Source organism: Rousettus aegyptiacus, unplaced genomic scaffold (assembly GCF_014176215.1).
Source record: "Rousettus aegyptiacus isolate mRouAeg1 unplaced genomic scaffold, mRouAeg1.p scaffold_m13_p_13, whole genome shotgun sequence".
NCBI lineage: Eukaryota > Metazoa > Chordata > Mammalia > Chiroptera > Pteropodidae > Rousettus > Rousettus aegyptiacus.
This window is the reverse complement of record NW_023416288.1, coordinates 37,867,480-37,890,274: the sequence shown is the minus strand read 5'-3', so window position 1 is coordinate 37,890,274 and position 22,795 is coordinate 37,867,480. Positions and strand designations below refer to the sequence as shown.

At 55.7% G+C, this 22,795-nt stretch overlaps 1 protein-coding gene across 15 annotated transcripts in view; it reads right to left on the bottom strand.

Annotated features, from left to right (window-relative positions):
• Positions 1 to 1,410: 1,410 nt before the first annotated feature.
• ADCYAP1R1 (ADCYAP receptor type I) overlaps positions 1,411 to 22,795 on the bottom strand; it is a 49,346-nt gene continuing 27,961 nt past the window's right edge. For 8 of the 15 annotated variants that reach the window (XM_036230448.1, XM_036230452.1, XM_036230449.1 and 5 more), the window contains 10 exons: positions 22,499 to 22,631; positions 21,451 to 21,604; positions 20,964 to 21,024; positions 20,339 to 20,408; positions 16,296 to 16,387; positions 12,905 to 12,988; positions 9,525 to 9,608; positions 6,514 to 6,643; positions 5,067 to 5,108; positions 1,411 to 3,622 (listed from right to left, as the gene is read on the bottom strand). In XM_036230448.1, coding sequence (XP_036086341.1) covers positions 3,434 to 3,622; positions 5,067 to 5,108; positions 6,514 to 6,643; positions 9,525 to 9,608; positions 12,905 to 12,988; positions 16,296 to 16,387; positions 20,339 to 20,408; positions 20,964 to 21,024; positions 21,451 to 21,604; positions 22,499 to 22,631 — 1,039 coding nt within the window. In that variant the 3' untranslated portion in view covers positions 1,411 to 3,433. The other 7 variants (XR_004953962.1, XM_036230454.1, XM_036230456.1 and 4 more) reach the window with 7 other exon arrangements.

Below are 22,795 nucleotides of genomic sequence, written 5' to 3'. Positions count from 1 at the left end.
AGCCGCCTCCCTCTAGCCTAACCACTGCCAAGGTCGCTGACCCCACCTCCCTCGGCATGGTCTCTCACCCTCTCCCGGACCAGGCAAACACCGCAGGCCTCGCCCGGTGCCCGTCCCCAGGAGACAGCTGGTGTTTAGACAGAGAATTCCGGAGATCCAATGAGCTGGACAAGCCGCCTAGTCTTGCTGCCCGTTTTACAGACTTGAAAACAGAGGGTCGGAGAGGGAAGGGTTTGCCCCAGGCCTTGTGCTGTCCCCCCAGGGGCGCTGAAGGCCAGCTGCCTCACCTCCTGGAACACTCAAAATGCATTGAGCACATCAGCTCACAAGACGGGAAATAGTTCATTTGGGGATAAAAAAAAACAAACCGACAAACCAACAGCAGCCGGCACTTCTGCAAGGACACAGGCCCCAGGCTCAGGCAGCAGCACATGGGTTCGGGGTTGATTCTGTTTTTGCCGTTTTGTGATGATCTATATATAAAGTCAAAGCCTCTTCTTCCACAGTGAGGCGGACCTGCTGGTGGGGGCGAGGACGAAGGAAGAGGGTGCATACTTGGGGGAACCCCTCAGTCGTGGCACCCTGCCCCGGGCCAGGGACAGGGCGGGGGCTGCATGCCATGCCCGAGGCATCTGTCCGTCTGTCCCTGGCATGACCCGTCCCTCCGGCCCGCCAGCTTCCACCACGGTGCCCAAATGGAAGGGGTAGATGTCCCACTTCTAAGTATACAGAGCATCACGCACACGCACACGCACGTGCATGCACACGCACATGTGTACGCCCACACACACACACAGCATCTCTCACACACACATGCATGTACACACACATGCACGTGCATGCACACGCACATGTGTACGCCCACAAACACACACAGCATCTCACACACGCACACATGCGTGTACACACACATGCACGTGCATGCACACGCACATGTGTACGCCCACAAATACACACAGCATCACACACACACAGCATGTACACACACGTATGCACGTGCATACGCACACACAGCATCCACATACACGCATCTCACACACACATGCATGTACACACATATGCACGTGCATACGCATATACACACACGGCATCCACACATGCATGTGCGCGCACACGTTTGCACATGCATGCACACACACCATCTCCCCCACGTGCACACGCACATGCATGCACACACACACACAGCATCTCCCCCACGTGCACACGCACAGGCATGCACACACGCACAGATATGCGCACACACATATGCACGTGCATACGCACACGCACACACACACAGCATCCACACACGCGTGTACGCACACACGTTTGCACATGCATGCACACACACGGCATCTCCCCCACGTGCACACGCACGCGCATGCACACACGCACAGATATGCGCTTCGAGACCTCCGATGACATGTGGAGCCATGACATATGCCCTTTTAGATGCCTTAGGTTTGAACCGGAGAATTGCTGCTGAGGTCCAGAGCCCGGAGAAGCATTAGAAGTCACCTCATCTCAAAAAGGGGGAAACTGAGGCCCAGCCAGGGGTGCTCTGTCCAGAGTCTCAGTGGTCTTAGCGTGACGAGGACAAGTCCTGTGTCTGTGAATCCCAGTTTATGGCTCCTTCCAATTATCTCAAGCCCCTCATCAAGGCCCAAAGTGGAAGTGGCCAGGGGACACCCACGAGGGGAACACACTTGTCCCCCAGAGCAGGGAGGGGGATCTCGAGGCAGGTGCAGGAGGGAAGGGCCGCTGTACACCCCACGACCAGTCCAAGTCTCCACATGTACCCACGAAATGGCAGGGAGCGCCCTTTCTCCCCCTAGCTTTGCTGAAGGTCCGGGGTCCACACTGCTCAACTGGCCAAAGACACAGGCCTCGTCCCTCAACCAAGCAGCTCAGCCCTTCGGTCACTTCGAAGGCCTCTCCGAAAGCGAACAGTTCCTCAGGCCCCTTCCTCTTTCTAAAACCAGGCAAAGCAGCATGCCCCCCACTCCCAGACTCACCAAGCATTCCAGAGCACAACCAGGAAGCAAGTCCACAAACACAAGACAGGGACACCCCAAGCTGCCATGGAGCGAAGCCAGCCCCCACACACAGGCCACGGCCCTCCAACCCCCCAAACCTAGCTCTGACCCATTTTAAATTCTTAGGCTGTGGGGAGCCGGGACAGGTGTGGGGTGCCCAGCTCCTTCCGTCAGCAGCTTCTGCTAACAGCCATGGTGGGCGTGGCTTCTCCTCTCAACACCCAGGACCCTCAAGTGTCCTTCTCAGTGATTTGATGGCAAGAGCGCACGCGGGGAAGTCTTTGCAGAGGTCTCCAGCTGCGTCCAAGCCCAAGGAGCTGGTGGCTGGAGCTCATTGTCCATGGAGGTGGGTGGGGGGTGGCAGGGCCCCTGGGCCCTGGACTTGGGCTCATGGAGGGGAAAAGTGCTTCAGAATTCACTGACGTCACAGGAAGGCGTCCGGTTCATCCTAGTCATGGCTTTGACTTGAGGGGAAATGGGGACGGGGCTCTCAGGGCTGTGTGTGGTAGGCATGGCGGGGGCGTGGTTTCTCGGGGGCGTCCATCCCTCACCTTCTACAGCTGATGCTTGGGGCGGAGGGGAGAAGGGAGGCTATGAGATGAGGCCCTGACCCCCTAGCATCGGGGGAAAAATAATGGAGATGGCGAAAGTCTTCCTCCATGGGTTCCCCCAGACTCTTCCCATCTCCTTTCCAGTCACGTTCACGTTTCTGGCTCGGCAATTTTTCTTGGACCAAATGAAAAGCACCAGAACTTTCTCTGACGTTTAGCCCTACACCCAAACTGAAGTCTCTGATTGGAACAGCTCTAGAGCTGTCCCATTGCCCTGAAATGCAGAGGCTGGGCACCCGGACACCAAGATGCTGGGTGAACGTGAGGGAGCTTCACGTCCGGCCTGCGCCGAAGGACACTCTGGCCATCCAGGCTGGACCTCCGGCTGGCCGCAGGACTGGGCCAGCCTGACGCGGGCCCCAGGGTGGTGAGCAGACACGAGGAGTCCACAGTGAGGGTCAGACACTGCGGGAGGCTGTCAGGCAGGCCCCACCTACCCAAGCCCCCAAAGCAAGGTCATCAGCCTCTCCCACAAGGTCAGATCGCTGAGGCTGGCGGAGGAGACGGGGTGGAGCGGAGCTGGGGACCTGCTTGAGGGGAGGCAAAGGGGTCGGGATGGGACAACTTTTCCACATTCGCGTAGTATTTACATGTCTGGGATCAGGGCCCTGGGGTCCACGGTGGGTGGGACCAGTGCGAAAACAGGGAGGGGAAATACCCATGTGGGCCCTGCATCCTTCTCTCCCCTCGGGGAGCCCCGCTTCCAGCCCCGGGCCTGCCGGAAGGGAGAGGAGAGTGCACCCACCGCCTGAGGGCCAGCGCCCGCCTGCAGCCCCGCCTGTGCGTGGAGGAGAAGCGGGGACGGGCTCAGGTGGCCAGGTTGTCCGCCGGGAGGCCGGACATGCGAATCTGGGAGCTGCTCTTGCTCAGGATGGAGAGCTGGGTGCCCCCGTTCACCCCGCTGCTGGCCAGGGACGGGTGCCGGTGCTTGAAGTCCACGGCGAAGTAGCGGTTCACCTTCCAGCTCCGCCACTTGCGCTTGATCTCGGCCTGCACCTGCAGGGAGCAAGGTGGGCGTCCCTTCTGCACGGATCCCTCTCCAGCCCCGTCTGCCTGCCTACCCACCCTGGGCCCCTCCGGGCTGGCCCTGCCACCTCCAGCAGCACCCCGCTGACTCCCGAACTGCAGCTTGCAGCCCGCAAGGTAAAGGAATGCTCTGAGAAGCTACCTCAGTCCCTTGCCCATGTCACTGTCTGAACAAAGCCCTAATGGTTTCCTAGAGTCTGTGGGTATGGACCCCGGACCTTCGGGTTCCACATTCAGGGACCATCCCATTGGGTTTTTCAGGGAGTCTACAAAGCCAGCCCTCGGCACAGAGAGATCAGGCGAGGAGCCCCTCATTCTTGGTGACTGTCAACAGTGAGCTACCTGCTATATCATGTGCAGACCTTTAATAATCCAGATGTCCAGACCGGACCCAGAACAATCACATCAAGACCTCTGGGATGAGCTTCCCAGGGCATTGCAGTATGCGGTCAAGGCTGAGAACCACTGAACCATGTGCCTCTTTGGGCGAACGCCCCGCATGAGCTTAGCACGGTGCGTGCCTGGCATGCCCGGCTGTACCCTCCACATGCCCCCTCCGTCCGCCACCTTCATGCAACGCACGAACCGAACGACTGGGAACGGCACCGCCCCCTCCAGTTCTAGCTCCTACTTCCGCGGCAGGTGCCGGACAAGCCCCCCACACACCCACCCTCATCTCCCCTGACCACTCCCCGCAGGGCCCTGTCTGCCTCTCCTTATCTATTCTTATCTGACCCTTCTGCAGGCAGTCGTGATCACTGAGCCTAATTTTCTTGTTTCTTGGATGCAAAAAGGGGAGGAACCCGCCCAGGTCTCACGGCCAAGACCCAAGCTCTGGTGCGAGGACTTCCGCCCACTCTCCAAGTCCGTCCCATCCATCCAGCCCCCAAACCCATATCAGCATTTCTGTTATGGGCTCTGCTCAAAAGCATCACCCTAATGGGCCAGAGCTATGGAAATGGAGCATCACTAGAAGGTTCCAGGCCTCTCCCCATGGTCTCTGCCAAGTCCCCAGAGTTCCCCCTCTATCAGGGATGAGTTTGGGCGACAACCCGCTCAGCACCCTGCCTTCATGGCCTCGTGAACTGTAGGTACCATTTCCTGTGCCTTGCCCTTCCTCACTTACAATTCTTCTTTACGAAGCTGGGTCTTACGGTAAGAGCCCTCCCCAGGGGGTCCGTGCCCAGCAGCTGATGCCTTAGCTGCATTGCAAGCAAAGTGGGAGAGATTCTGGCACAGGGTGGAGGCCATCAGGAGATCCTGGCCCTGCTGCTGACCTCCTCCTGCAGCTTTGGGAATCTGGCAGAGCCCTGGTCTGGAGAATAAGCTCCTGCGTGACCAGCAGGCCACACTCCCGTCTGCTCCCCGGCAATCCCCACCTCCACTGCTAGAAGCCAGAGGACCGAGGTCTTACCTCTCCATTCAGAAAACAGTAGAGAACGGCCACCACAAAGCCCTGCGGGGAGAGAGGGGAAAAGCCTGAGCATGCTAGCAAGGAACCTTCCACGGGGCTGTGTAAGCAGCAGCAGGGGCAGAGAGTGACACCAGGAAGCAGAAAAACACAAGGACTTGTCTGGGGGCACCCGCCTGGGGTAAGAAGGGACGAGTTCTGCTCAGACGAGACGACCGCACCCACAAAGCCAAGTGGCCGGGGGGAGAGTCCCCTCCCACCGACACACCCGGCTTCGTAGCTCACATGCCCAAGGACCAGCTCTCCCTCTCTTTCTATAAGAAGCACCCCCAGAATACCCCGGAGTGTTCTCTGGGCTCCCCAACCAGCCTGCAGTGCTCCTGAGGGCAGCGCCCCTCCAGGCCAGCACAGGCCCGTGTTACCCCCTCCGCTCGGCCAGACACTCTCGTGCACAGCACGCCCAAACACCACGCGAGTGTGCGCTTGGCACAGAGCGGGCATTCCGCCGTCCTACACATGTTTGTTCCACGGCTTCTTCGCACTCAGACTTCTCGTGGTGTGGCAGGAAGCCCAGGCTTTGACTTCCTGGCTGGGGCTTTGTCTATACAACTCGCGGCCTCACCAGGCCAAGAATTAAAATGGGGTGGTGGAGGGAATGCAGAAGAGGCTCGCGTCAGATGCACAAAGACACTTTCTGACCATCGAGGTCAATTGCTCGTTTCACCGGTTGGATTAGGGAGAGGTGCGTGCGGTACCCTGGGACACCCCAGGGAGCCAGCCCTGCCTTCACGCCCCACCCCTGCTCCCGCCTACTCACTGTGCACCCTCACGCCACTGCTGACAGCTCCCCTCCTTCCTCCTTCACACCCGGAGCCAGCAGCCACCCCCACTCTCTCACTCCCTGAGTCATTTGTTTATATATCCGTGCTCTAGTCCACCAGTTCAACTCGCTCAGCAGTCTGTGGCCAGGTCCTGCACTGGGGATCCTGACTCAGGTGAGACAGACCCCAGCTTCCTGCGGTGCGCGGACTAAAGTGAGGATGTGGACGCAGAGGTCCCTCGAGGGCACTCCACCCACACCTCGGGCTCCTGGTGAGGGATGAGGAGCTGCCGTCTTAGGTCACCAGAGGGAGGCCTGGCTCAGGACACCCAAGACACCCAGACACAGCTCCTGTCTTCTCACAGGAGCCCGGAGGGTAGGCGGCAGAGAGGGCCCTCCCAGCTCCCTTCTACTCCGGGCCTCTCACCTCGGAGACAGAGACACAGAGGCCCAGTCTCGGCTAGAGAAGTTCCCAGAATGGCCAGCAGCTCAGGGCTCTGTTGGAGCCCCCACGCCCGGTCCCCTCCCCATGCTCTGCCCGGCTCCACGCCCCACCCCTCCTCACGCCCCGCCCCTCCACACGCCCCGCCTCCCCCACGCCCCGCCCCCTGCCCCACGCGCCACACCTACCTGGAAGGAGCCCAGCCCCAGCTCGAACACGAGCCTCTCCCTCTTGCTGACGTTCTCCGGGGAGAAGGCGAACACCGTGTAGTGGATCCCGAACAGCGGGATGAGCAGCAGGGTGGACCGGGCCAGCCGTCTGTGGGCGAGAGCAGGGCGTCCGCTCCAGGGGCCACCAGAGCTCGGACCACAGCCATGGGGGGCAGAGAATCCCAGGCCCAGCCCTTTCTGCTCTCCCAGAGCCGGGCCCCGCCCTCCCACGGAACCCTCTCCCTGGGAGGTCTGGGGATACAACCCCCAGTGTGCAGGGCACCGTCCCTCTAGGCCACATCAGCATCCCGTAGAGCCACTTGGGCGCACACACGTGAGTGAGTGAGTGACAGACTCCCCTCGTGGGAGGAGAAACCCCTTGGGGGAAGTGAAGTCAGGGCGAAATGCAGGGTGGGAACTGGGAGGCTCGGGTGACATGGTGGGTCCTCACGCAAAGCGAACGTCCTGCTCTGGAAGGGAACTCTGTGCGCCTGAGCAGAGTCAGAGAGCGACAGGGACAGGGAGGCGCTGGGGGGAGGGGAGCTGGGTGGGCCACGGGAGAGACAGAGACACGGGCAGGGTCCTAGGAAGGGCTGTCTGACAGTGGGCGTTAGCAGCGCCCACGCAAGCCGCAAGCCGAGGAACCTGCCACCCTCAGCTGAGTCAGCAGGGGGAGGAAGCCGTCCTCCAGTGGGCGGGGCAGGGAAGAAAGGGCCAGAAGGACCTCTGGCCCCCGAGACCAGCTCTTCTGGGGTTCCCTGCCGGCAACCAGCTCCCTGGCCCAGGGGCGCAGGACTCTGTTCTGAGGGGTGGGGCGCGGAGCCACGGTAAGGCATCAGGAATGTGCACAGCACCTGCACTTGTGGGTTCTGCTCTGTCAGGAGTGGGGCTCCCAGAACGTCTCCAGGACGGGGAGCCCGCCTCTGAGCACCCCAGCATACGAGCTTCCCCTGAGTCACCTCAAAGAGCAAGCCTGCCTTGCCTGTAAGGTCTGCCCCCTCCCCTGGGCCCTCTGAGTCTGGGTGAGCGGGAGGTTCAGTGCCCCCTGTCCCGGCAGAGCTGGTCCATGGGGTGGACAGCTGGGCGTGGAGGTGGCCATTCAACCGTGTGCCCCTCCCTCTTCCCCACCCTGGCCTCTCTGGGCGAGAATGTTCTGTTGAATCCCGGCTCCAGATCTCAGAAGCAGCGAACCCGAACCCATGGAGTCTGAGTTTGGCCCTGGGCTTCCCAGTGCCTACTGAGGCGGGAGAAAGGAGGGAGCGGGAGGGGGAGGAAGAGGAGGAGGGCAGGAGCCCGAGGAAGGGGAGGGGGAGGCGGGGAGACCTTCGGTGGACCTCGTCGGCTCATCCCTGGAAGGGAGAAGCGCCTCGAGTGCTGGGCGCCCCCACCCTCCCCCTGCTCGCTGACGGCCCGCGCGCTGCAAGCCTGGGGTCCCCGGACAAGGGCCGGAACCAACGGGATCTGAGCAGGGCCCCGCCGAGCCCAGGCGTGGTCCTGGAGCGGGCTGTCCTCTCATCCCTCCTCTGGTCTGCTGACCCTCAGACTGCGGCTCCCTGCAGGCGGGCGTGGCGCCTCGCTGTCTGCTCTGTCCCGCGGCCAGCACGGGCCAGGCACCGGGCTCACGCTCAGAATGTGCCAGGGGTCAGTGTGAAAGCCTCACAGGCCTTAAAACTAACGAGGGCCTGGGCGCGGGGCTCCTGCTCCTTGCCAGGCTCCCGGGGCCTGACCCCAGAAGGCGGCGGGGAGTGTTGGCTACAGAGCGGAAGTTGGCCTGGAAGGGGAGGCACGTGGGCATCTTGGGATCGTTCTGTGAACCCGACGAAGGGCCGCGGCAAGGGCGTCGTCCCTGGCCTCCCCGCTCCTGCCTCTTCTCCCACAAATGGGCCCGTTTCCAGGGACGTGTCCCTGAAGTTTGAAACCGCCCTGGAAACCAAAAGGCTAGACCCCTCCAGCGTCTGTGGTGGCTGTGGATGGGACGGGATCAGTGCTAGAGAAAGTGACCTTTCAGGCACGGACCTTCCCAGCCCCAGGCAGGTGCGGACACTGGCAACGGGGTGTCCCTTCGCACAGCCCAGGGGCCACGCCTCCCCTCACCGCTCGCCCCGTGGAGCTTCTGCCAGGGACCCAGGGCAGAAGTGAGCCCTCTGGCAGACAGGGCAGTGTGGGCAGAAGAGGAGGTCACGAGGGCCTGCAGCCCTGGCACCTTCATCCTTCAGAGCTGACCAGAGGCCTCGGGACAGGGACATTCTTCGAGGATAGTCACGGAATCACCCTACGGTCTGATTCACCTGGGGTGACAGTGACGCGGGGCCTTGGCATCGGTCTCCCTGCCACGAGGAGGCATCGATGGCAGGAAAGTCCTTAAAAATACCAAGAAGAGCTTCCGAGTCAGAGCTGCCCAGTGACAGGGGGCTCCCCCACTTAAAGGGTGTCGGAGACACCCTGGCGCCGGTGACGGGACTCTCTGGCTTCGAATCCTCACCCTGACAATTGTGTGACCCGGAGGAGTCCCTTCACCTCTCTGTGCCTCGGTTTCCTCATCTGTAAAATGGGGTGACGCAAGTACCCATCTCGCACGGTGGTCGTGGGGGCCGACAGGGTGAACGCCGGCCGGCGTGCGAAAGGCGTTCGCGGCGGAGCGGGTCCCCGCCCCGTGCCGGGCACCGGAGACGCGGGGCGCTGGGCGCAGAGGACACGTCGCGGCGGCAGCGGCAGAAGCTCTGGGTCCGTCCTCAGCCCCGGCCAAGCCCCGGCTGCGCCCCCCACGGCTGCTGCTGCATCTGCATTGCCAGAGCCGCCCCTCCCGCCCTCTGTCACAAGGCGGCCGAGAACTCACAAGGCACACAGGCGCCAGCATGCAACGGCCAGGAGAGGGCTGGGGGCCAGGGGCACAGGCTGCCCGGCGGCCGGACGCAGGCTCCAGGCAGCGGCAGCCCCATGCGCCCCCCACCCCTCCAGGACAAGGCCACAGCCACGCCACGCACACTTACAGAGTAATGGTGGACAGCTCTGACATCTTGCAAGAGTGCTGCTGAGCCCGCTGTGGCTTGCAGTAGCATTTCTGCACGCAGCTGCTGGGTGTGACAAGATCAGCGTTTCTGTCAGCTGGGGGCATTGGGCGACGGAGAAACGGAGGCGGGACTTAGAGCGGCAGGATGGATGGTGAGGGGAGAGGAGCCGGGGCTGGGGTGTGGACGCGGGGCCAGGCGGCGACGTGGGAGACCGGGAGAAAGCCGAGGGCCGAGACAGGGTCAGCTCCGGACACCGCTGCACACGCCCGTACACGCGCACGTGTGTGCACGGACGCACATGCCCACACGAGCGCTCGCACCGGGACCGCGCGCGGGTCAGGGGAGCTCGGAGGGACCGCACGTGTTCGGAAGGGGGGCCGGGCTGGGTCTCATGCAGGGAGCCAGAAGCGGTTTCCAGAGTCAGCGCCTGGCTCAGAGCACGGCCTTGTGGGAGGCCAGTCAGGGAGACGGGCAGCTGGAAACTCACGCCACGAGCCTCGTGCTGCCCAGCCTGGCGGACCAAGTCTGGAACCAGGCCAGTTCCAGGCTGGGCTGGGAAACCTGACTCAAGGGTCCACCAGTCTCCCCCTCTACACCTCTCCACTTCTGCATGCACCTTCCCCCCTCTGGGCGCCCAGGTGCCTCGGTGCCGGGTAGCAGAGGGAGGATGGATGGAACCGACTGTAAGTCTAGACCTGACGGATCCAAGATGACAGCCACTACCCCTCTGAGGCGATCTGACTTAAAATTAAGTCAAATTAAAACTCCACTTCCTCAGTGCCCCCAGCCACACTGCCGAGGCCCAACAGCCACGGGTGGCCAGTGGCTCCCACGTGGGCAGCACAGAGGGAGGGCACCCCATCACTGCCGAGAGTTCTATTGCACCGCGCCCGCCAGGCTAGACCTCTTGACAGAAATTCAACGGGGAGGGGCTGAAGGCTGAGGGGCACCTTTTGGGCACAGCCCCATGGCTCCACGCCTGCAGAAACGAGAGATCCTTTAGAGGCATCCACCACGGGCAGGGCGTCAGTCTAGCTGGACATTCTGCCTGGCGGGAACAGAGCCACCACCTCCTCAGAGAGGCCTCAGGCGGGATCTCCACCTCTTCTAGCCCTTCTCGGTCCTGCTTACGCTCGGGATGGCACAAACCATGGACACTTGTTTTCCTTCTCGGACAAACACGTAAGAGATGGATTAAGAGCTGTGTCATCTAATCAGACTGCAACGGACCTACTTTACACACCCTACGCAGACACCCAGCACACTGAGCTCCTGCCAGTGAACTGACCAGTCTGAGGGGACCTGACGCCAACGAGGACAGATACACATGAGGAGACCAGACCTTTGGCATTCACAGATTCGTTATTCGTGCTTCCATCCCTTGGAGAGCAAGCCTGAAGGTCCCCGGCAGGTGGCGATGTGTCATTTCGCTAAGGCAAACATCTGAATCACACACGCCAAAGACGGGGGCAAGGTGGGGTCCACACAACCATCTGTGCCTCAGTGGGACTTGTGGTTCTCATTTCATAAAAAGGAGCTTTCAGTTTGCACCGCACCGTGAGGTGGGTGCTACTGGCCCATTTTACAGATGAGGGGTGTGAGTTATGACGTCCTGCTACCCAGAATGTGGACCCTACACCAGCAGCATCGCCACCGCTGGAGCATTTCTTGAAAGCCGGCATCTCGGGTGTCGCCCCGAATCCGCTGGCTCAGATTCTGTCCTTTAACAAGACCCCTAGGTGATCCACATGCCAATCAAAGCTCAAGAAGCACTGTGTGAAGAAGCCACGTGTCTGAGAAATTCTTCACACGTGCTCGATAAATGGCAACGATCCGTTTCGTGTTTAAACGAAGAGACAGATGGACATATATGTTTTTCTCAAACATTAAAAATACTTAATTGGGTATTCAGAAATGAAAGCCATCTTAGTTTTCAAATTTATTTTGCCCAGATCGAAAGGTGGCTACTCTCCCCTACGTTCGGGGGCCTGGTCCCTCGCCCTTGGCCTGGGTGAACCACGGAGGTCAGGGGCCAGGAGCCTGAGAGCCCAAACCTTGGATGTCACCTCCTAAATGCCAGGCACAAACCCTCAGCCAGAATGCTTAAGCCCTAGCTGTCCTTCTTTGAGATCTTTCCCTGCTGAGCTCTCAAATTATCCCTGCCCTTCCTGGACCCTGGGTCCAGTAAATACAGACCCCTCTGATTCCTCAAAGAAGGCTCAAGGCCATCAAGGGGCAAGTTAGCTGGGAAATCAGACTCCTCTGATGGGGACAGGGGAGCAGGGCAAGAACAGGTGGGGTACCTGGCACCTGGGAGGGCTCTCAGGAGAAGGGTCTAGGGACAAAGGGGGGGGTTCTTCTTCCCAAACACCCTCCTCTCCCTGCATCTTCAAAGGCTGTGCAAAAGGACTCACTGAAAGGAAAAGCCAGAAACGGGCATGAGGAAGGACTCAAGGCGCCTGGCCTGCTGGGTGACCTTAGGTGGTGACGCTTTCCTTCCCTGGGCCTCGGTTTCTCTACCTGAAAAATGGGCGTGACCATTTCCTGCTGCCAGTCCCTGACAGGAGTTGGGGAGGATGGGGTGCTCCTAGGCAGGGGAGAGAGGGGTTTGGGAAGCGAAAGATGGAGCTCCCCACGAACCGGAAGCCTCAGGTGGTGGCTGAGTCCCTGGACCCAAAGCTTCCTGGCTGCAGGTCTGCCTCACCACGGAAAAGCGTGTCTTCAGAGCTAAATGTCATCCTCCTGATACTGGGAATGTCAGAGCCCCGCTGAGCCAACTACGGCATCATGGAGCCTGTTCTCTTCTCCTTCCTCTACCCTGAGGGGCTATGGAGACCCTCTCTGCGGGGTCTCTGAGGGGGATACGGATGGAATTTCCCTCCCCCACCCCAGACCCGAGAGGCAGCGCCCAATGCCCACCTCGAATAAGGAGACCCCTGGGAACAAAGCCAGCTCCCCACAGGGCCAGGCCCGAGATGCTCTCAGCGCAATCACTGTCTGCCCTGGAGCCTCACCCTCCCCTTTCTGAGCTAGGTGACTTCTCACAGAGGTAAACTGGAGTCCCCAGGAAATGGCAGGACAACCCTGACCCCAGCCCCAGGCTGAGGCCTGACCCCTGCCCAACACCAAGCCACGCCTGAGCACAAGCTGACCCTGACCCAGGCCCACACTCAGCGCCGGAGTCCTGAGCCCGGATCCTCATTCTACCAGGAGCATCAGGTGAGAGTGTGGGTGGCTCAGTGCCACTGCCCCCTGCAGGGGCCCAGCCCCCAATGGGTCCTTCTGAGGCTGGGTTGGGAGCGCCGTCTTGGTCTACGAAGGACAAACCCTTATCATCTGAGCAGCTGGAGCCAACCTACAGGAAAGGGAGTGAATGCTGGTCTGAGGGCACAGGCAGGGGGTCCTCTCGGGCTTTCTTGGGGACTCCGGGGCTTAAATTTGCTCTGGAAACAGAGGAAAAAATCAAAAAGCTATTGTGGGCAGATCTGAAGTGCTTCTCAACCCCACACATAACTCTGGTGGCCCGAGGGGACTCAGGCGCAGCCCTGAAATCTCCCTCTCCCACCATGGCCTGCCCATTCCGGCACCCCCATAGTTCCCCTTCCCCAGCAGTAGCCCCACTCCTGCTCGACGCCCCTCCCCCAAGTGGGCAGCTTTATACGAGGCTAGAACCCACTGGAGCCTCTTCTTCCAGGAAGCCTTGTTTATATATTTGCTCAACACCATCTTCTCACCTGGAAATCCCCTGAGGACAGGTATGATGGTGTGAGTGTGACTGTGGTTTCACTCTTCCCTGCGGGGTTCACCGCACCTCACTGGCAACTGGCTCCCTCGGTTATGTAACAGGGGGTTCTGTTTCACATGCCCACGTGCTTTGTACCAGCCTCCCCAGATTCTCTGCGTGTTTGCGGGCATGAAATGTGCATGAGCTGAGTCGCAGGTGTTTTTCAACGCTCTCTGCATTTCTTAGCAGCCTCGTCACTGTGATTATTCCTCATAGGGTCTCCTGGACCCTGGAAACACTCAAACATGCTGCCGAACTTAATAGGATCGAGATGACCCCTTGTTCTGCGTTGGACCTGGCCCCTGCCTTGCAGATCACATCCATCTGAGGTTTGAATCTTTGGGGCTTGAGATGAGCACAGGTTTCACTTTTCCTTAAAAAAAGGATTTGTTGAGGTCACAAAGGGATTTTTTTTACACAATAGAAGCAAACCAGCTAGCTGATTCTTTAACTGTCTGTGCTTAAATGTGCAGGCACACCTCATTTTATTGCATTTTGCACATCTTGCACTTTTTACAAATCGAAGACATCTTTCTTGAAAGGAAGAGTCAATCAGGGAAGCTAACTTCACAGTTGCCTTATTTTAAGAATTGCCACAGCCACCCCAGCCTTCAGCAACCACCACCCTGGTCAGTCAGCAGCCATCAGCATTGAGGCAAAACCCCCTACCAGCAAAATGATTACTACTCGCTGAAGGCTCAGATAATGGTTAGCAATTTTCAGCAAGAAAGTATTTTTTAATTAAGGCATGTACATTGGTTTTTTCAGACATAGTGCTATTGCACATTTAATAAACTACAGCATAGTGTAAACATAACTTTTATACGCACTAAGACACTAAAAAATTTGTGCGACTCGTTTCATTGTGACATTCATTCTGTCACAGCGATCTGGAACCAGACCTGTAATATCTCTGAGGTATGCTTGTATGAACCACGTGCTAACTACAAATGGTTCTTACCTCTGCATTAGGTGCTATCAGGAAGGCCCGACAGGAATCTACAGCTCCCAGTCTGCCATAACTTCAAAACCCTGGCCCCATGCTTCTCTCCCACCGGACCCTGGGGGTTCTTACTGCCTGGGGCAGGATGTCTGAACTGGTAAAGTAGGGTCTGTGCAGTCAATATCTAGGCTATGACTGAGCTCCCGTGTGTGTCCCCACACGGGCAGAGTGAGAAGAAGCTGGGAGAGCCCCAGGGACTTCAGAAGAAGACATAGATCCTAACGAGAAGTAGAGGGGTCAGTGGAGTGGGGGAGGCCGAGGCTGCCAGAGCTCCAAGGACAGAGGCCGATGTAGCTACACGGCGGCTTCAGATGTCTGAGGTGACTGTTAGTGTGGGAGCCAATGCACCCTCCAGCAGGAGGAAGTGGGTCCAGGCACAAGGACATGGTTTCTGGCACTGGACAGGGAGGTACGGGGAGCACAGGGCCCCATTGTGCGGGTCCTTGAGACAAAGGCAGGAGCGGCCTCCACAAGGCAGGCGGTTAGCTGCAGACAGCAGGCCCCACTGGCCCGCGGTGCGGTGCCTCAGAGGCTTTATGACTAACACGGATGAACAATTTTTGACCATACACATATATAAACAGGGGTTGGTAAAAACTTGCAAAAATATTTAAAATTTTTTTTAAAACATCGGTAAATGGATAACAGAAAAATCCCAGTGTAATGGAATCGTCCTCCATGCAGATGAAAACAAAGCTGGCAAGCCAGGCCCTGTCCTGATCCCACGGCCCCAGAGGAAGGGCTTCTAGAAGGGGAGGTGCCCAGGCTGAGCAGAGAGACCAAGGGAAGCCCCAAGGAGTCTCAGGGAAGGACCTGGCATGGGTCTCTGAGCATTACATGCCTCTCCCTCCCCGCAGGAGAACAGCTGGATGAGGCGGGGAGCCCTCTGCTGGGGTCTCTCTGCTGCCCCACTTGTCCACTGGGCAGCCATTAAAACTCTGAGCCACAGGCTGGGGTCTCTGATGAAGGCAGGACAAAGCTCCCCACTGATGCCATGAGAATACTTCAGCCGCTTTCAACCTGCTCTCTTCTTAAAAACCGGGGACACAATACACATGGATTATACCTTGCCTGTGGGTAGACCCCCAAAAATGTCCTCAGTTGTCTTTGCCCATCTGGCCCCTCCAGCCGAGCACGGGGACAGACCTTCTTCCCCAGCATCGGAAGTGTCCCCACACCGCACACACCTAGCTGGCTGTGCTTTTGATCACAAGGCAAAAAGGTGAGAGGAAAGATGCTGAGTCTGATCCGGAATGAGCTGAGGGCTTGGAAAGGGGCGGGACAGAGCGAGCAGGGCCGGGCTGTCGGAACGAGACTGCGAAACCTCGCAGGAAACTAAACAAACAGCTGCGGAAGTGGAGAAAACCCTACGCTCGACGATAAGACGTTGCCTGCGAACCCCGTCGCCCCCAAACGTATCAGATGATGCTCTGCTCAGGGAGGAGGAGAACCAGACCCAGGAGAGCAGCCCTCAGAGGAAGTGAAGAAAAAGCATCCCCCTTCTCAATACCCAGGCCGGCGCGAAGGTCCGCCTGACTCGCTGATGCGGGCTGGAGCACCTCGTACACCCTGGGCTGGTGGGAGACTATCAGGCAACGGTGTACCCGGTGGTGTTCGCGAGCTTCCCAAAGAACAGGCATTCCCCAAAGGAAATCCGACTTCTCAGCAACCAACACCCTAACTAATTACTCTCGGGAATCTGGCAATTTCCACCGTGATTTCCCTGGTATGAGTCTCTCTCTTCCCTCCCCTGGAACCACCGTGCGGGTCAGGAGCTCCTAGGGTGGCTGAAGGACAGGTGGTGGGAGGCTACACTGTGAAGTCACTTTAATCAGAAGGAAATCTTGCGAAGCCCCTGCTAGATCACCCTGCCAGCAAAACCCAGGCCTTCTGCTCCCGTGACCTGAGCGCAGGGCCCACGCAGCTGTCAGAGCGACTGTGGCATTCACACGACGGTACTTACAAGTAGACGCTGGACTCGTTGCCTCCCGTGTCCGGAGACTGGAGTTTCTGCACGAGGATGATGATGATGCCCACGAAGAGCCCGAAGTTCACCTGAGGAGCAAAGACAAGCAGATGGCAATGACCGTGGCCAAAGACTTTCCACGCCCCTGCCTCCGCTTAGGCTGCTGTTCCCCCGACAGAGCCTTCGCCCCTCCGATCAAGGTCCCACCTAGACTCATAATGCAAGATAGGGATGTGAGAACACGTGTTCATCTCCCCAGCCTCCCACAGGATCACTGAAATGACAGAAGAGAGAAGAAAAAGAATTCCATAGGAGTACCGAGAAACAAGAATGAATATCATGGGTGAGCCAGAAAAGTGAGCGATTTCTGGAAGAGAAAGAACAAACAGGGTCAGGGTGATGGAAAACCTATAATGCCAGACAGACAGAGAAGAGGCTATTACAGAGGCGAGAGCTGTCCTCTGGAGGAACTCCAAGTTCGGAGTCATTGCACACAGGGAACCAGAATGGACAATCGTACACATTATTAATTAAAGGACTGCCTGGGAATAGTAACAGGAGCATTTACCTTCAGATAAAGATCGGGGACAAATGCTCTCTAAACAAAATGAGAAGCTGTGCATGTGGTGAGAAAGGAGGAAGGAGATAAGCAAATACAGAGAAACGAGGCACCACCACGAGCGGACTGCACAGCAACGCCTTCCACGTGCAGCTGAAGCGGCACTGGGAGAAAAAAATGGCTAGCCTAACACTAAAAAAGAATAAATACTGAAGATGAATAATTAAGCATTCAAATCAAAAGCTAGGGAAAGAGTATCACAAAGTTAACTTATATAAGAAAGAAATTAATAAAGATAAAAATTCACTATAAAGAAATGGGGGGGGAAGGTAGACTTGATCTATAAAAATAAATTTCATTTTTAGGTCTTGTTTTGCTTATTGGTTGTTTTCACAGGTCTATTAGGATGATAAAGCACGCTCCAGGAGAGCGGGGTTCTGTCAGGTCTGCACTATCTGCCCAGTGTCTAATCAGTACCTGGAATTTAGCTTGGCAAATGCTGCTAACTGCACGTGTTAGTCCACTCAAAAGGGGATAATGCAACTAAACAAAATCAAAGGATAAAACAACAGATACATAGAATATTTTAAATCCTAAGAGAAAAATCAAGCGAAATGGGAAAATAAAAATTAACAAAACCAAAATGAGAAGATGTAGAAAATCTTCTCACAGCAATGGCCTCCAAAGAAATTTAAAAAGTAATCAAAGATGTGTGCAGGAAAAAGCACCAGGCCCAGATCCCTTTACAGACCAGTTTCAGATTATCTGTTTAAGGAAGATGCAATTTATGTACTACTTCGTTTTTGAAAACAGATAAAAAGAAAACCTCTCAAATTACCTGAGGCTAACAAAACCCTGCTCCAAAACCCAGACAAGGACAGAAGGTGCGCGCGCGCACGCATGCACACACACACACACACACACACACACACACACACACCTGAAAACAGAGAACTCATGAAAAACAATGCAAAAACTATAAAAATACGAACAAATAGCAGTATACTAAAAGAATAAACAGATCATGGCCATAATGGTTTTATGCCAAGAATGCATGTAGTTCAGTAATTGTAACATCAACAAAGACATGAGAAATGAGCACTCTTATATGCTGCTAGTGAAAATGTCAAATGTACACAGCTTTTGTCCAAAAAATTTCACTCCTAGAGATTCGTTCTGAAGACATATTCACATATTCACAAAGATATGCACGAATATATCCATTGTGGCATTGTTCATAACGAAGAAACAATGGAATAATAGAAATGTCCATCACTAAAGAAATAATTACTTCGATAAATGTCTCCAAAACACATTTGATAAAATTCGACACCTATTTCCGAATTTAAAAAAAAATGCATACTGAACAAGCCATGAATAGAAACTTGCCTAATTCATCGAAAGGTAACTTCCCAAAACTATAGCAAACATCATCCTTAACAAAATCAAGGAATAAATGGTATAAATATTAGAAAGAGTAAAAACTATTTTTACTTAAAGATTATGTCATTTTCTACCTAGAAAATGCACAAGAAACAACATGAAAAGGGATGAGAACTAATAAGAGAGTTTTGAAAGGTAGCTGAGCAAAGAGAAACAAAAACTAATAGCTTCCTTACACTCCAGTAGTAATCTACTAACAGACATAATGGAAGAGTGATTCCTAGACACACTAAAAGCAGACTGGCAGGATTTACCTTAGAAGCAAATTTAACAAGGCAACTAAAAACTATACAAAATGACTCTATAAGAAAGACTGAAGAAATGGGGACTCACGACATATTCTTGGCGAGGAAGACATAATATTTTAAGAAAATCAATTACAGGAGTACCCCGTTATCCACAAAGGAGACTTTCCTGGATGCCTGAAACCAGGAACAGTGTGAAACCCTACATATACTAAGTTTTTTCCCAGACACACATACCTATGATCAATTTAATCCATCGGTTAGGTGAAGTAAGAGATTAATGACACTACCTAACAGTTATAACAACGTACCGTAATAGAAGCTATGTGAATGTGGTCGGTCTCTCTTTCTCTTGCAATATGATAACCAGCCGGATAACCGAGATGGCCGCTAAGTGACTAACAGGTGGGGGGAGCCGACAGAGCGAGGAGATGCTGGACAAAAGGGTGGTTCGTGTCCTGGGTGGGACAGGGTGGGATTTCATCACGCTGCTCATAATGGTGCGCAATTTAAAGCTTCTGAATCGCACAGCTTCTGGAATTTTCTCCACTTAATATTTTCAGAGCATGACTGACCATGGTAACTAAAGACTCAGAAAGCAAGATCGTAGATAAGAGCGATGGGGAAACAACTGTATCTTCCAAATTAGTTTATAAATTCAATGCAATGCCTATAAAAATCCCAACCAGACTTTATTTTCGTAACTCAACAAGGGATCTCAAAATCTGCCTGAAAAAGTAAACGTGAAAGAAGTTTTTGAAGAAAAAAGAATAAAGAAGGGAAAATCAGTGTACCAGATACCAAAACACGCTACATGTAACCAGCGCGATGGAGGACTGGCCATGGGAAAAGCTGGTATTAATAACACAGAATAGAAAATCTGGAACTAAATTCAAGTAGAGTACATTAAGTATTGTGATGCAATGGCATCTCAACATAATGGAGAAAAGATGATCTCGTCAATTAAAAAATATTGAGAGAGTGGAATGTTTATCCGTTAAAAAAACAAAAACAAAATTAGGGAGCATTTTAGATCAAAGAAAGAAAATTTCAGCTGGATTTAATTATGTAATAACCCAATTCATGAAAATGTTACAAAACAATCGAGAAACCTATTTTTATATCTTAGATTGGAAGAGGCCTCCTTAAACAAGAAATAAGGCTTGAAATTTGTAAAAAAGAAAGCCGGACGGTTTGACTATACAGGAGTTATGCCATCTGGGATATACACTTACAACAGATGTACCAGATGAAACATACTATCCTTCAAACCGTAAGAAAGACAACAACTGAGCTATAAAAATAAGCAAAATTAGCAATATTCTAGTAATAACCAGAATAAAAACAATTGTCAATAGGTGTTTGGGGGAAAAAAATGTTCTGCAGCACTAATAATGTGGAGAAATGTAGATTACCACAACGAGCAACCTCTATTCCTCACAGGGTTGTGGAAAAATTTAACTGACTGATATTATAAGTGCAGACTGCAACTTAGGGTACCCTTTTTTGATCCAGCAATCCCACTTCTAAGGATTTATTCTAAAGAAATAGTCACTGTGTTCAAAGTTATGCACAGAAATGTTCCTCGTAGTATTTTCCATGAGAAGGAAAATTGGGATGATATATATGGCCAATGCTAGCAGAGTCGCTGCACAATGTGTACGTCCATGTTGCAGAATATAATACAGCCATGAAAAAGAAGGAGGTTGGTTTGGGTGGAGACCTCTTTATGTCCTCTCCCGTGTGCCTTTTTCCCCAGGCCATTGCCTCTTCCCTGCTCCAAGGACACTCACCATTATGGAACCAACCACGGGGCCTTTGATCACCCACCACAGAGCCGTGTTGTCATTCATATCCCAACAGCTGAAAGACAGACAGGGAGGAGGAACAGAGATTATGCTCGAGGCCTGAGGTGTGTGTGAGGTAATGTCCCTGGCCCCAGGGCACTGCTGCGGCTCCACGCGGAGGGACAGCTGGGGAGAGAGCGTGGAGGAGCTGCGGACAGGGCCTGCTTCTTCAGTGCTGTGGTCCTTCCTTCCATTTCCCTGTTAAGGCAGGGACAGGTACCCAAGAGTCAGGGTCACCAAGGGGTTCCTGGGCAAAGGCCGCATTCCCCCCTCAGATCTAGGGCTCTTGGGGGTGCAATCTCCCCATGGATCTTCTTCCTCCCTCCCTAAAAGGAAAACAGACACTCAGAGTTGGGCCCAAGAGCAGAGTGGGCTCTAAAACTGTGCATTCTCTCACTGCCTTTGGCTAAGATGTGGCCAGTGGGTCCACCTACGGTGGGGTCAGGGTGCAGTCAGTGCCCAGGGCCAGGGGTGCAATCCACACCCTGCACCAGGTGGTTTGTCGGGGGCTCCGAGAGCCCGTCTGCAGGGGGCTCCTCCAGGCTCCGGCCCCCCTGGCTCGCGTACTCACCCTGTGTTATCAAAGTAGAGCCTCAGCATGGCCCACACAAACACGCACACAGTTGGGGTCCCTGGAAGAGCAGGAAAAGGAGCCCTGTGATAATAGGAAAACCAGCAGGTCCAATGTCCCCCTCAGACGTGGGGCTCCCGACGGCCATCACCCTCTCAGACCTGGGGCTCTGACCCATGAGGCGTATCCCCCTCTCAGACCTGGAGTTCTGGGGACCCCAACTGTCCCTCACACCCAGGCTTCCTAGGGGTCCATGTCTCCCCTTCATTGTGGGCTATCTCAGCTCTCAGAAAGACCCCTGAGCATATAGCCTCTCAGACAGTGGGCTTCCCATGGGCAAGAAGAGCGAGAAAGGGCCCAAAATACAGGAGTGTGCCATCAGCAGGAAAGTACCTCCGTCCTCTGCCTTGACACTCCTTCACAGCAGCACCAAGGATTTACCTGGCCATGAGGCCTGAGCCTGTCCGGACCGCAGCCAGTGACCTACCCCAGCCAATGAGGATGTACCAGCAGAAGTATCTCCTCTCGGGGAAGAAGGTCTCCACCAGCAGGGTGAAGAGGTACAGGCCCTCGACAAACAGCCAAAAGTAGTTGGACACGACGCAGTAGTGGAAGAAAACCATCGTGGCCTTGCATTCCACCTGCGGACAGAGCCCGGAGGGCGAGGGAGACGTGAGCCCCCATGCCCCGCCCCGCTGAGCCCTGCGAATCCAGCCCCACAGGACCGGGGCGGGGAACCCTGAGCGTCCTTCGGCATGGCATGTTTGGGCTCATACACCCTATGGGTCTGAATCGCACGACCTTCCCGGATTCTGAGAGTTTAACATTGTAGCAGCCTAAGATTGAGCCCAGGATGCCCACAAAGGCGACACTGCCCACGTCAGAGAAGGACAGGGTTGGGGGCTGAGCATGGAGCCCCCTCCCCTCCCCAGGCTCATGCTCCCCCATCATCTCGCCCTTCCCCTGGCCCCCAGAGGCGAGGTGACTAGGGAGGCCCTTTGGGAAAATCAGGGTTTTGGACACCACATGGGTGAGGACACAGTCCTGGTCCCTCTTCCGAGTGCTGCCCTCCCGGGTCAGGCCCTGTGCTCGGCACTGTCCTCTCCGGCCTGCCCCATCGCAGCCTACCTTCTCCGCTTACCTCCGCAGGTCTGAGAACAGGGGAAGTGGCTGGGGAGTAATGCAAGCCAATCGGCCCCCCAGCCTCAGGGTGGGTCGAGTGACCAGGGGCCAGGCACGCCCTCTTTCTGAGCCTACGTGCCTCCTCAGCCAAGTGGGACTTGGCCTTTCCACCTGACCTTCTCTGACTGCTCTGCCAAGTGCACGCACGTGCCAAGGGACAGGAAGTGACGTCATACAGGAAAATCACTGGCTACTGATAATCTCGTGGCCACTCCTAGATTTCCGTGTTCACTGGGGACAATGCCTTAACCTGCAGGGAAGCACCTAGATGGCGGGGGGGTCCTGGGTGGGGCGGGGGTGGGGGGCGCCGTGGCAGGGAGGGGGCCCTTCCGGGCGGGGCTCGGCTCGCTCACGGTGGAGATGAAGCAGTGGTCGCTGCTCTGCTCCGCGTAGAGGATCCAGTCTTTGATGAAGACGGCGATGGCTCTCAGCATGAACGACGCAAACAGGTTCATGTGGATGAAGTTCCGGGTGCAATGCAGCTTCCTACGCCGCGGGCCGGCGGAGGAAAAGGCTTTGAAACAGTGAACCCACCGCATTCTGACCCCCACGTGGAGGGTGCTCTGGGCCGGCGGCAGGGCTTTGTCTCAGTGGGGTCTCCCGCCCAGATCACGCCTTCCTCCCACCTCTCTCCGTTTCAAGCCCTTGTC